General features: G+C 45.9%; 1 protein-coding gene across 2 annotated transcripts in view; it reads right to left on the bottom strand.

The window, feature by feature from the left end:
- The window catches only part of NCAPG2 (non-SMC condensin II complex, subunit G2), a 70,198-nt gene extending 60,327 nt beyond the window's left edge, over window positions 1–9,871 (bottom strand). Inside the window, exons 1-5 of one of the 2 annotated variants that reach the window (XM_010829252.1) lie at window positions 9,674–9,871; window positions 6,142–6,330; window positions 5,536–5,650; window positions 3,997–4,151; window positions 2,505–2,639 (exon numbers count right to left, since the gene is read on the bottom strand). In XM_010829252.1, the coding sequence (XP_010827554.1) occupies window positions 2,505–2,639; window positions 3,997–4,151; window positions 5,536–5,650; window positions 6,142–6,330; window positions 9,674–9,751 (672 nt within the window). In that variant the 5' untranslated portion in view covers window positions 9,752–9,871. The remainder of the gene's footprint in view (window positions 1–2,504; window positions 2,640–3,996; window positions 4,152–5,535; window positions 5,651–6,141; window positions 6,331–9,673) is intronic. The other variant, XM_010829251.1, reaches the window with a different exon arrangement.
- Between the last annotated feature and the right edge of the window lie 2,099 nt (window positions 9,872–11,970).

Below are 11,970 nucleotides of genomic sequence, written 5' to 3'. Positions count from 1 at the left end.
GAGTGAACTCTGGGAGTTGGTGATGGACAGGGAGGCCTGGTGTGCTGTGGTTTATGGGGTCGCAAAGGGCTGGACACGACTGAGTGACTGATCTGATCTGATGTATAATTCCATGGACAGAGGAGCCCAGTGGGCTACAGTCCATGGGGTTGCAAAGAGTTGGACACAACTGAGCGACTAACACACACACATGTGTAAGTCAATATAAAGTGTGTCTGAATCCACTCTATACTTTACTCTCCCAAACTTCACAACTACCCTGGATGCCCAGGGCAGAGGCCCAGCGTCTCTCCAACAATGACGACATTAGAGCAGCAGCAGCAGTCAGAGTATCTCCTGTCACGTGGGCACCGAGGGCCCTGTGAAAGGCTGAGTGTGCCCCGAGGGCACCCTGGGAGACGGTGGGTGCTGTCCCTACAGCACAGAAGGAACACTGGGACTGAGCGGTGTTTGATCGAGGCGACCTACCACCTGTTCAGTGGGCACCAGGGGTCTGAACACGGCCTTTCTGACCCCCAGGGCTGAAGGTTTCGGCCAGTATGGGCCGCAATCAGGTCCAGCCCTTCTGTGTCACCAGTGAGAGGGTGCGTGGGAAGAAGGCACACTGGGGTCAAACCCTGCCCTGCCCTGCCCCGCCGTGAGTGTGAGGCCTGAGCAAGTTCCTCAGGGCCCTCCCCCTCTGGGAGGTCCTCCCCACCTCCTTTGGGGATGGGTGACGGCTGCCCCCTTTTGCCTCAAATCGTGTCTGCCAGGCCACAAGCAGTCAGAGTCAGGGCTATATTCTATATTAAAAACAACATGCTTTGCATCCCAACATGGAAATACAGTCAATCTAAAAAGACTACCAGTCAATCTTAAAGGAATAACCCTGAATATTCATTGGAAGGACTGATGCTGAAGCTCCAATACTTTGGCCACCTGATGTGAACAGCTCACTCACGGGAAAAGACCCTGATGCTGGGAAAGATTGAGGGCAGGAGGAGAAGGGGGTGACAGAGGATGAGATAAGATGGGTAGATGGTATCACTGACTCAATGGACATAAGTCTGAGCAAACTCTGGAAGACAATGAAGGACACGGAAGCCTGGTGTGCTGTAGTCCATGGGGTCGCAAGGGGTCAGACATGACTGAGTGACGAAACAATGAACAAAAAGACTAGAGGGGCTTCCCTGGGGGCTCAGTTGTAACGAATCCGACTGCCAGGGCAGGAGACACAAGCTTGATCCCCGGTCCAGGAAGACCCCATGCCACGAGGCAGCCAAGCCCATGCACCACAAGTGCTGAGCCTGTGCTCTGGAGCCACGCTCTGCAGTGAGAGACGCCAGCGCAGCAACGGCCCTGCAAGTGACACTGGACAGCTGCCCCGCCGCTGCGGCCGCAGAGAGCCGAGCAGCGAGAGGGGCCCAGGGGGCCACAACAGACAGACAATACCGTTTTTAAATCTAAAACGCTGCCCAAATTACAACAAATTATCAACAGGCTCATGTTCCCAGCGCTTCTTAAAAAAATAAATAAAATAAAACAAGTACAGAAAACTCTAAAGATAACAGATGAGCATGTCCAAGAGAGCTAGGCAAGCCACTCTGTGATTTTAATTCTCTAATAGCCACATTAATAAAAGCAAAAAAGATCAAATTAACTTTATTAATGTATTTATGTAATCTAATATATCCAAAGTGTCATTTAAATATGTAATAAATACACAAAAATTATTAATGTGATATTTAACATTCTTTTTCCATATCAAGTTTCAAATCCCCACATATTTTACATTTAAGGCCACAGCTGGATTGGTCATATTTCATGTGCTCAGTAGCCAAGTGTGGGAGTGACCACTGGTGGACAGTGGAGCACTGGGCCAGGAACCTCGCTTTGGATTTACTGGATAGGTATGAAAGAAAACAAGAATCTTACGATAATAGCTTTGAGTTATATGCCAATTAACCTGGAATTAGGGCAGAGGGTCAGATCTGATCCATGGGGAAGTGCCTTCTCAACCTTATTTTTAGTCATTTTTAATTTAAAACGCAATCATGGTTCCCCCAGGATTCACACAGCCACCTGTTCCCATCTCCTTTAATGATGAAATACGCAATGACTTGTAAAATGTTTGCTTAACACTGTCACGCAGTAAATATGAATTGCAACAAATATAATAGTTTTTGACAGTTAAGCTGGCTCTTTTATTAAAACACTGAGCATGATGCAAACAGCAAACTCACGAACTCAGGAAAAACTTCCATCAAAAAGCAGTTCACAGGACTTTCCTGGTGCTCCAGTGGTCAAGAATCCGCCTGCCAACGCAGGGAACATGGATGTGCTCCCTGGTCCAGGAAAACCCCACATGCTTAGACCACGCGTCACAATAAGAGAAGCTCTGAGAAGCCCACACATTGCAACGAAGAACAGCCCCTGCATGCAGCAAAGACGACTCAGCGCAGTCAGAAACAAATTAGTTTTTTAAAAAGCAGTTCACAAACACACCAAGATGAAAAACCACTTGCCTCTTCTTTTTTGATGTAATTGACATTTATGAAGCACTCAAGCAGCATGTCTTTAATTTCTCTACTTTCTTCCAAATGATAATCAAAGCAATATAAAGCCTGATGGATACGCCACAGCCGACATATGTCTGCACCCTGGGGATGACAGGAAAAGAAAATCAACTAATTTTTCTTTTTTAATAATGGGTAAGGCCACATTTCAAATTAACTATGAGACTATTTTATGTCATCAAAAAGAAAAAATGACAAGAGAAAACATTTTAAAATTTGCAAACAAAGCTCCAGAGAACATTTTCCTAAAACTCAGGCAAAAGCAAGCAGAGATGCTGCCAGCCAGCACTGCACACCGTTTTATGTACCAACGAGGAGGCGAGCCTGCGCTGAGTGTGCGGGGCCTGAGCCACGCCAGGCTAGGAGCGACTGCCGCAGGACTGCGCCGCCAGGAAACAGACCTGAACGTTCTTAACTGGAAATGTAATCAGCCCGTGTGGCTGGTGGCTACTGTGGTAAACGGCACAGGTACAGACGTTTGATTTTAAAGGTGAACAAGAATGGCAGGGAAAATGGATTTTAAAAAGGCAAACCAAGGATGGCTTATGGATAAATTCTGACACAAACAACGAGTTTTCAATCACTCCCATGGTCAGAGCGCGAGCTGAGGATGCAGTCAAAAAGATTCTTTTCTGTCGTGAAATTGACTGCTCCTTGGAGGCCACCCTGGGACAGTCTGTCCCACAGGAGGTAAGAAAAGGATCAGCTGCAAGGTACATAGAAACCTGCTGGCAATGTGTACCAAGAGCTCCAAGTTCAAACCCGCTGACCTACAAATTTCACTTGGAGGAATCTGTGACAAGTGAGCAAAGATGTAGAAGGAGGGCAAAGAGAAACCCCCAAAGATCCCTCAATGACAAGGGTCGCCTTGGCAGTGGAATTACTGATGATTTTTGTTTTTTTTTCATTTTCTCTCTTCTTCATTTGCCCAGGTTTCCAAGATGAACACAAGTATCTGCTGTTGTTTGATCAGGGGAGAAAACCGCTCTTTTTCTGGATCTCTGAGTTGCATGCCAAAGACTGAAGGATGCGTTATATCCTGTTCTCACCATGCTTCCTGTGGGCCTGCCAAAGCTTCTACAGGCCTGGGCTGCAGTCTACAGCCCCGCCCCGGCCGCCCTCCTGCCCACTCACTCAGGTCAGCAGGCTCTCCCTGACACCCTCCCCCCTGCCGCCCTCAGTTCTCCCTGGACCAGTTCCCATCGAGGGGACAGCCTTCCATAGGCCACACACTGAGGAAGACGGGGAGATAGTCTATGCACAATGCATGCACGTGGAGCTCTGCCCATCCTTGACCGCCCACCTCTGAGCATCACCCAGTGAAAAACCCCGCCCGGGAGCCACTGGGCCAGGCCTCGCACAAGCAGACGTAACTCCTAACTGGTGTAAACACATGCACTTCTCAGCAAAACACAGCGTGTGCTTTAGAAAGGGAACGCACTGTCTTCGTCCTGAGACTCCTCCTCAGCAGCATGATGAAGGCGGTCTTGCCCATGTTCTCCTTGGCGGGCAGGCCTCTCTCCCACCACTTCACGCACAGGTCCTGGATGGAGCCCTGCAGCGCTCGCTCACCCTCTGGCAGCGCGTACAAAATTCCTGCAACAGAGTAGGCGCTGCACAGTGAGTGCATGTAGTGAACCGGGGCTCGTCCAGATTCAACCCAGAAGAGCATGTGACTCACAAGTGTGCCCAGCAGACATTAGTTTAACTCACCAAGACTTCTACACATTATTTATAGCATACAAACAATGCTAACTAAAAAACTGTTCCACCACTGTTGTAAAAGCAGACCCAACAGAACAGGAAATTTTAGAAGACCAAGAGGTCCTATTGCCCAAACTCCTAACGACGAGAGGCTCCAAACCCGAGTGCAGGGACACCCATGGCAACACTCAACAGCTGAGCCAGGGCAGGCCGAGTGACCAGTTACCCCACAGCTACCCCTCAGCTTGTTGGCCTCAAGTTCTGGCTCACTGGTGAAAAATAGTAAAAGCAACTATTATAATGAATAGAAAAGCTGTAGTGCTGTTAATAACAAAAGAGCTCAAGAACTAAATTAAAATGCTGACAGTGTGCTCGTAACTGGAATCCAGACATCTGAAAGCCATTCCTTTAAAGTAAAATTCCTGAATTAACGGGGAATTTTATAAACCATGTTTGGAGACTGAGGATGAACTGTGGTAACACCCACAAGCATCTGGGAGCTCCTTTCATACTGACCGGGGTAATCTTAGTAAGACACATTAATTCCACACAAGAATTCTGAATAAAAGAGCATACTAAACAGATGCATAAGCCAAGTGGCTCTGGTTTATGTGTGAAATGAAAATGCCAGTAAGAATTGATGACAAAATCTGATTAGGGAACTAATCAGATTCACACAGTGGGAGGTGAGGGTACCTGTGAGATTTTTCTTCAAAAAAAAAAAAAAAACAAAGCTATCTTTGCATCTTTTATAGCTATAATTTCATTCAAATATTATATGATCAGATCATCTCATAAATTCATACTAGTGTTCCTACTAAATTAATAACTATCACTTCACAGTTTAGTTAAAATTTAGAGTACCAACTTAGGAATATTCGAGTAGGAGGAGTCAACAACTGTTTCCCAGGTCATATTCATGACGCAATTAAAGAAAAAGAGGCAGTGCCACAGGTACTGGGCTCCCCTGAGCTGCTGGGCAGTGAATCCCCAGCCAAGGAGCTTGCAACGGCTGGTTCCCCTTATCGGCTCTTATTGGTCCTGAAGGTTCAAATATAGCCTGTCGTCCAGTAATGCACATGTTCACCATCTGAAACACTTATATGTGGCTCAAATGAAATAATTACTCAGGACAGCCCCTAAAGGAATGCTCCTTTGCTCGTTTTTTCCAGCTGAAGTACAAGAGCCCTGTTTCTCCACTGCTGGGGGCTTCCTTTTACTGGTATCACAGACACAGCATTCATTCACACCCCACGTTACTGCAAAGTCAACTTACCATTTAATATAACAGCACACTCCAGTAAGGGTTCACAGTTCTCTCTTTCATTTATGACTGACACAGAAGCAAGAATCACAGATGTAACTGCATGGATTATTTCTATGTTTCTATGCTATAAGTAAAAAAAAAAAAAAATCAAAGCACAAGTAAGTTAAAATCAACTTAAAATTTAATTTTAAATGTAAAACTTACTAAATTTATGAAAATAAAGCCACACTTGACACTTATTCTAAAAAGTGAGTTAGGGACTTCCCTGGTGGTCCAGTGGCTAAGACTCCCGGCTCCCAATGTAGGGGGCCCAGGTTCAATCCCTGGTCAGGGACCATATCCCATATACTGCAACTAAGTTTATAAATAAGTATTAAAAAATAAAATAAAATAAAAAGTGAGTTAAAGCTGGACACAGATCAGCAGTTTGAAAAGAGCAGCCCTGAATCCTGGGTAAATAACGGTAGGCTCAAAAAGGTGTAACCACATTAAATAGACTTCTGGTACCCGCGTCTTCTAACTTTAATTTTAACAATGTAAAATTCAATTATATACAATAAATAATTACTTTTTTAACAAGAAAAAGAAAATTTATCTTTGAAGGATGAGGGTTACCATTTTTGAATCCTGCTCCGCTCTCACACTGTCCTCACTGGGGGCTTCTGCTGTCTGCCACCCCTCCACCGGGCTCTCCAACAACATGTCTACTAGCAAATTCTTGAGCCTTTGCCACAGTTCTTCTTTCTGCTTCCTTGATAATTCATCTATCAACTCATTTAGGTTGAACGGGTCACAAGTATCATTCTGCAAAATAAATAGCAACTGTTACATTTCAAATACAAGAAAACAGTTCTATCTTCTTTATAATGGCATCAAAAGAAGTTTATGTGCTAATAACTAAGTTTGAAATTTGAGAGTCAGGCTGTAGTGTCTGAAATCCAGTCCTAAAAGGGCAACAGGAGTGATCAGACAGAAAGCAGCAGATGCCTCCATGCCTAGTCAGTCCTGGTATACTCCTCTTCACCCCCTTAGCAAAACTGCCCCTGACATCAATCCACCCAGACGTCCTCCGTCTCCAGGCCTGAAATCTGGTTACAAGTGGACACCAGGGCCATGCAAAGGACTGCAAGCAGGTTTTCTGGTCTCTAACCAGTCTTGGGCCCTGACTTTGTCCCTGTATCCAATCTGGTACAACCTGAGCACCACAACAGCCAAAGTAAGGGATTATAACTCCTTGAATAAAATAAAAACCAATGAGGCCATATTGATAATAAATAGTAGCCAATAATTGGGCTTCCCCAATGGCTCAGCAGTAAAGAATCCGCCTACAGTGCAGGAGATGCAGGCGACGTAGGTTCGATCCCTGGGTCAGGAAGATTTCCTGGAGGAGGGCATTACAACCCACTCCAGTATTCTCACCTGGAGAATCCCATGGACAGCGGAGATTGGCGGGCTGTAGTCCACAGCATCACAAAAAGTCAGACACAACTGAAGTGACTGAGCATGCACACACAGCCAATAACTTATCAATAATTAACTAATGGCATTGGCATGCTATTAATAGCAATAAATAAATACAGCAGCAATTTGGGATTGGAAAATCACAATTTTGTAGTGATCATTGTAATAATTGATTCAGGCAAGAAACCCCAACTATCAATATATTTTAAAGGTATTGTGAAATACACATATGGAAAAGTGTACTAAGTGTGACTGTAGGTAAATAAATAAAGCCTCGTGTCTCCACCACCCCTCCAGGGCTGCCGCCCTCCCCTCCCCAGTTTTTTTAGCATTTATGGTAATTACTGCCTTGCTTTTCTTGATAACTTCACCACCATTTGCATCCCTAAACCATGTCCTGTAAATAGGTCTATTTTCCACTTGGTAGAGAACTGGGTCACAAGGTCTCTGTTCTTTCATATCTTGCTTCTCTTGCTCAACATTATTTAGTGACGCTCATCCATACACTGTATGTCATTACAGTTCATTTAGTTTCATTTCATTTCCATTATAGTTTTGCTTTTACTTTTGTAGAGTTTTCCATTGCATAAACATAACAAAATATATTTATCCATTCTTCTGTTGATCACTATTTAGTTGTTTCTGGGTTTGGGGTATTTCAGAAAAACACTGCAAAGAACATTGTTTTACATGGCTCTTATTTAAGGACTAAATAAAAAATGGATTGTCAATTGAAGAGTCTGTATACATTCAACACTATCAGTTGAATATATATTTATTACTCTAAATGTTGTAGCAGTTTCCATATCCCCAGCAGTGATGAAATTTTCAAATATTCCACATCTCCCCAACAAGTAGTATTTTCAGTCTGGTGGGAGACAGTGGTATTTTATCTTTTCGTTTTCTTCCAAAGGGCAGAAGTTGGATGAGGAGAAAAGAATTTACCTAGTCTCAATTTACTTCCCCACAGCATGCGTGCGTGGTCAGTCGCTTAGTGTTTGGGACTCCATAGACAGCAGCCCACCAGGCTCCTCTGTCCATGGGATTTCCCAGGCAAGAATGCTGGAGTGGGTTGTCATTTCCTCCTCCAGGGGATCTTCCCGACCCAGGGATCAAGCCCATGTCTCCTGTGTCTCCTGCACTGGCAGGTGGATTTTTTTACCACTGTGCCACCTGGGAAGCCCATTTCCCCACAGATCACTTGTTAATTACAAAAGTGGGAATACTAACGCACCAGCAATGACACAAATCGACACCATGTGCCTCACCAAGGAGGCCGTGACACCACTTACACACGCAGCCCCTCCATATGCATAAACGAGCAAACGAGGGCAGGGGAAAGGCAGCCTCAGAGCAGCTGCCTGCACGCTTCCAGACTGCCAGTCACGGGGGGCGTGCCGTGGCACTCTGGAGTAAAGAGGCTAGCAGGGCAGGACAGCGGAGCAAAGCACCTCTCCATCCCAGTCCCAGCAGCCTCCTCTCCGCGGGACCCATCGGAGTGGTCCAGGGCTCTTCGTCTTTCCCACTACTTTTGTCCGGAATTCTCTCCCGCAATCTCCATCCAATTCTTAGCTGTCACTACTTTGACTTTCACTGCATGATCAGAACAAGTGAGGTATGTGTCATGTGCCCCAAGGTCACAGATTTTAGAGTCAGGGCCCTAAAGCTGGGGTCCTCCAGAGTCGGTCCTAGGCCCTGCTCCTACTACACTGCGTAGATGACCCAACGCATCCCACAGGAGCTGACGCCCCCGAGCCTGCCTCCGGCCGAGCTGCTCCTGGCTCCAGGCCTGCCTCTCCACATCCACCTGCACGCTTCTCACACATGCGTCCCAGAGCCGCTCAGCACATCCCACGTGAGCCATCTCCTCCCTCAAGCCTGCCCTCTTCCCACTTAGGACCTCGCTGAATGAATGAGGTCCTTTTCTTTGTGTTCAAAGGAATATTCCCAAAAGGTGAGTCTTCTCTTTCTGTCTTTCTCTCTCTTTCACCCTTTTGCACACAGGTCACTCTCTGCTTAAAAGTCCCTGTTCCTCTCAGGACAGTCTCAATTCCTCAGAATGGTCAAGGTCTCATTCCCGATGTCACCTCTTTCCCTCTTCCTCAGCTGGTGTTTTTACACTAAACATCTCTAAGTTCAAACACAAGGTACTTCTCCAGTCTTCAGAGTTAACCCTGTTGGTTAGCGCAGTCCTTCTCCATACCCCTCTGACTGGTTAACTTATTTCACTTTTTAGATCTTTGGTTCCACAGCCTTTTTATCAGGATGGGAAACATTCCATGTCTAAATCTGGGTCCCTCCACACCTCTGCCCCAGTTTACCCCTTACCCTGGTGTGTTTACACACCTGGATTCACCACAACACAGTAAATAACCTAAGGACAAAAAAGGATGTCTTCCTCACAATGCCACGCACAGAACAAGAGATCAATAAACGTTTAAGTAGGTGATTCGAAACATCTTGTGTTACGCCACTTAGCATGCTCACAACAACCGTCTTAAAGCAAATGGGAAACACTCCCATCGGCAGATCTAATTGTGTTTAGTTCTGCCTTACTTCTTTAAATACACCTTGGTCTGTACGGATTCACTGAAATGATTATATTTCACTTGTGGATATAATGATTTTAGCAAAACGTCTATATATTAACAGTCAAAATCACAATAAAGCTAAATATAAAACTTACATCAAGTTGAATGAATTGCAAAAATTTTCCAATTAGCTCCTTAGACACTGCTTGTATGAATGTCTCACGTTTTTCCATAGCAGATCAAACTGTTTTTCATATGGCATTTATTCTGCAACACTAGTAAAAAAAACACAATCATAGTTAGTATCCAAAACTGCAAGGAAATCCCTACACTACCTGTGATAGACAGTTTCTAACAATATTCTGACCTAAACAAGCTATAACATCTAAAAAAAAACTTTGTTACCAAGGAGGAAAGGGATTGACATATACACTCTACTGTATATAAAGAGGTAACTAGTAAGAGCCTCGGAGAAGGCAATGGCACCCCACTCCAGTACTCTTGCCTGGAAAATCCCATGGACGGAGGAGCCTGGTGGGCTGCAGTCCATGGGGTCGCTAGGAGTCGGACACGACTGAGCGACTTCACTTTCACTTTTCACTTTCCTGCATTGGAGAAGGAAATGGCAACCCACTCCAGTGTTCTTGCCTGGAGAATCCCAGGGACGGGGGAGCCTGGTGGGCTGCCGTCTATGGGGTCACACAGAGTCGGACACGACTGAAGCGACTTGGCAGCAGCAGCAGTAAGAGCCTGATTACAGCACTGGGGGCTCTACTCAACACTCTGTAATGACATATATGGGAAAGAAAGAATCTAAAAGAGAGTGGGTAAGTGTACAATTGATTCTGTGCAGCAGAAACTAACACAACATCGTGAATCAACTATATCGCTAAAAAATAATTAAAAATAAATAAAAATAACTTCCTTCTTTTCTTCACTGAGAACAGTATCAACATAACATCATGTTTTTATCGATTGTTAATGAAGTTACCAACTAAGGACAGAGAAATCCAACAGCTCTAGGAGGCTCACCTCTCTCCCTTTCTAGGACCTTCACAAGATGCTCCTTCAGGTCTGAGGCAGCTCAGCAAAGAACAGACTGGGCCGAGCTGCTAACACCTGAAGACTCTCCTTCCTCAAGGGCATTCCTGCACCAGGAAAACCCTTCCGGTGGCCTTGCCAGGCAATGTGTGGCCTCGGGGCCGCCTGGGAGCTTGTTAGTGCGTGCATCAGGTGCACTCCTCCCTGGCCCCGTGGGACAGAGCTCAGGAATTGTGTCTCCCGGAAAAAATCCTATTTTCCATTTACACCGCCTAGTGCTTGCAGTGCCTGATTCGAAAGAGATCATGAAGCAACTGCAAAGAACATAGGTGTAGCAGGACACTTACCTTAAAAATAAATGAAAACCTCCTGCAGTCACAAGCAGAGCAACATGGAAAATTACTGGTACCAATGGCAACAATTACCAGGACAGAGTCATCTTAAATGCAGAACCCCAAGATCTTAGCATTTAAATCAAACAACAAGAACAGAAATAACTTCTCCACATAAGTAACACTAAAGTATGGCCGCCTCAGCCCTCAACTCAGATGGCTGAGAGACAGGCATGACCTCTGACCCGCCAAGCAGGCAGGAGGGTCACCAGCAATAAGCCTGATGCATGATTATGGCTAGTTTGAGTTCAAGAGTTTAGATGAACAGTATTCCAAAAAAGGTGCAGCCAACCACACAGAACCTTTTACCTTAAAATGGGGACCTTGCTTGTTTGTGATTCTGGTAGCTTTTCTGGTTTGCTCTATTTCCAAGTGTAATTCCCACAGTAATCCAATAGACGACCAGATTCACTGCCATAGCCCCCATTTTCTCTCTGGTGATTGTAGTTCTTTAAGGATAATTAATTTTCCAACTTCACTAAATCTCTCTAGTGAAGTGACCACTTCACTAGAGTGACCACTACTGTGTGCATAAGGCCCCGCCCCTCCAAGCAGAGCTACCTTCTAGGAGAGATCACCTCGCCAGGCAACTGCCATCCCAATGGCAGGGTGCTCTGTACTAAGATGAGTATTTAAAAGAGACTTTTGTCACGTTGTCACCGCAGAAAACCCCTGTCACCTGGAGCCAACCATTCATCTCAGAACTAGGAGAGACACCTGAGGACAGTTTTCCCAGGGCACAAGCGCTCAGAGAACTGATCTCTGAGATCAGTCTCTGGTCCAGGGCTCAGGGGACCCTGCCCGGTGTCAGTCCCCGGTCCGGGCTCAGGGAATCCTGCCCGGTGTCAGTCCCCGGTCCTGGGCTCAGGGAACCCTGCCCGGGATCAGCCCCCGGTCCGGGCTCAGGGGATCCTGCCCGGTGTCAGTCCCCGGTCCGGGGCTCAGGGGACCCTGCCCGGTGTCAGTCCCCGGTCCTGGGCTCAGGGAACCCTGCCCGGGATCAGCCCCCGGTCCGGGCT

The sequence above is a fragment of the Bison bison genome, unplaced genomic scaffold (genome assembly GCF_000754665.1).
Source record: "Bison bison bison isolate TAMUID 2011002044 unplaced genomic scaffold, Bison_UMD1.0 scf7180017864503, whole genome shotgun sequence".
NCBI lineage: Eukaryota > Metazoa > Chordata > Mammalia > Artiodactyla > Bovidae > Bison > Bison bison.
The sequence above is the reverse complement of the archived record's forward strand: the minus strand, read 5'-3'. Positions and strand labels throughout refer to the sequence as shown.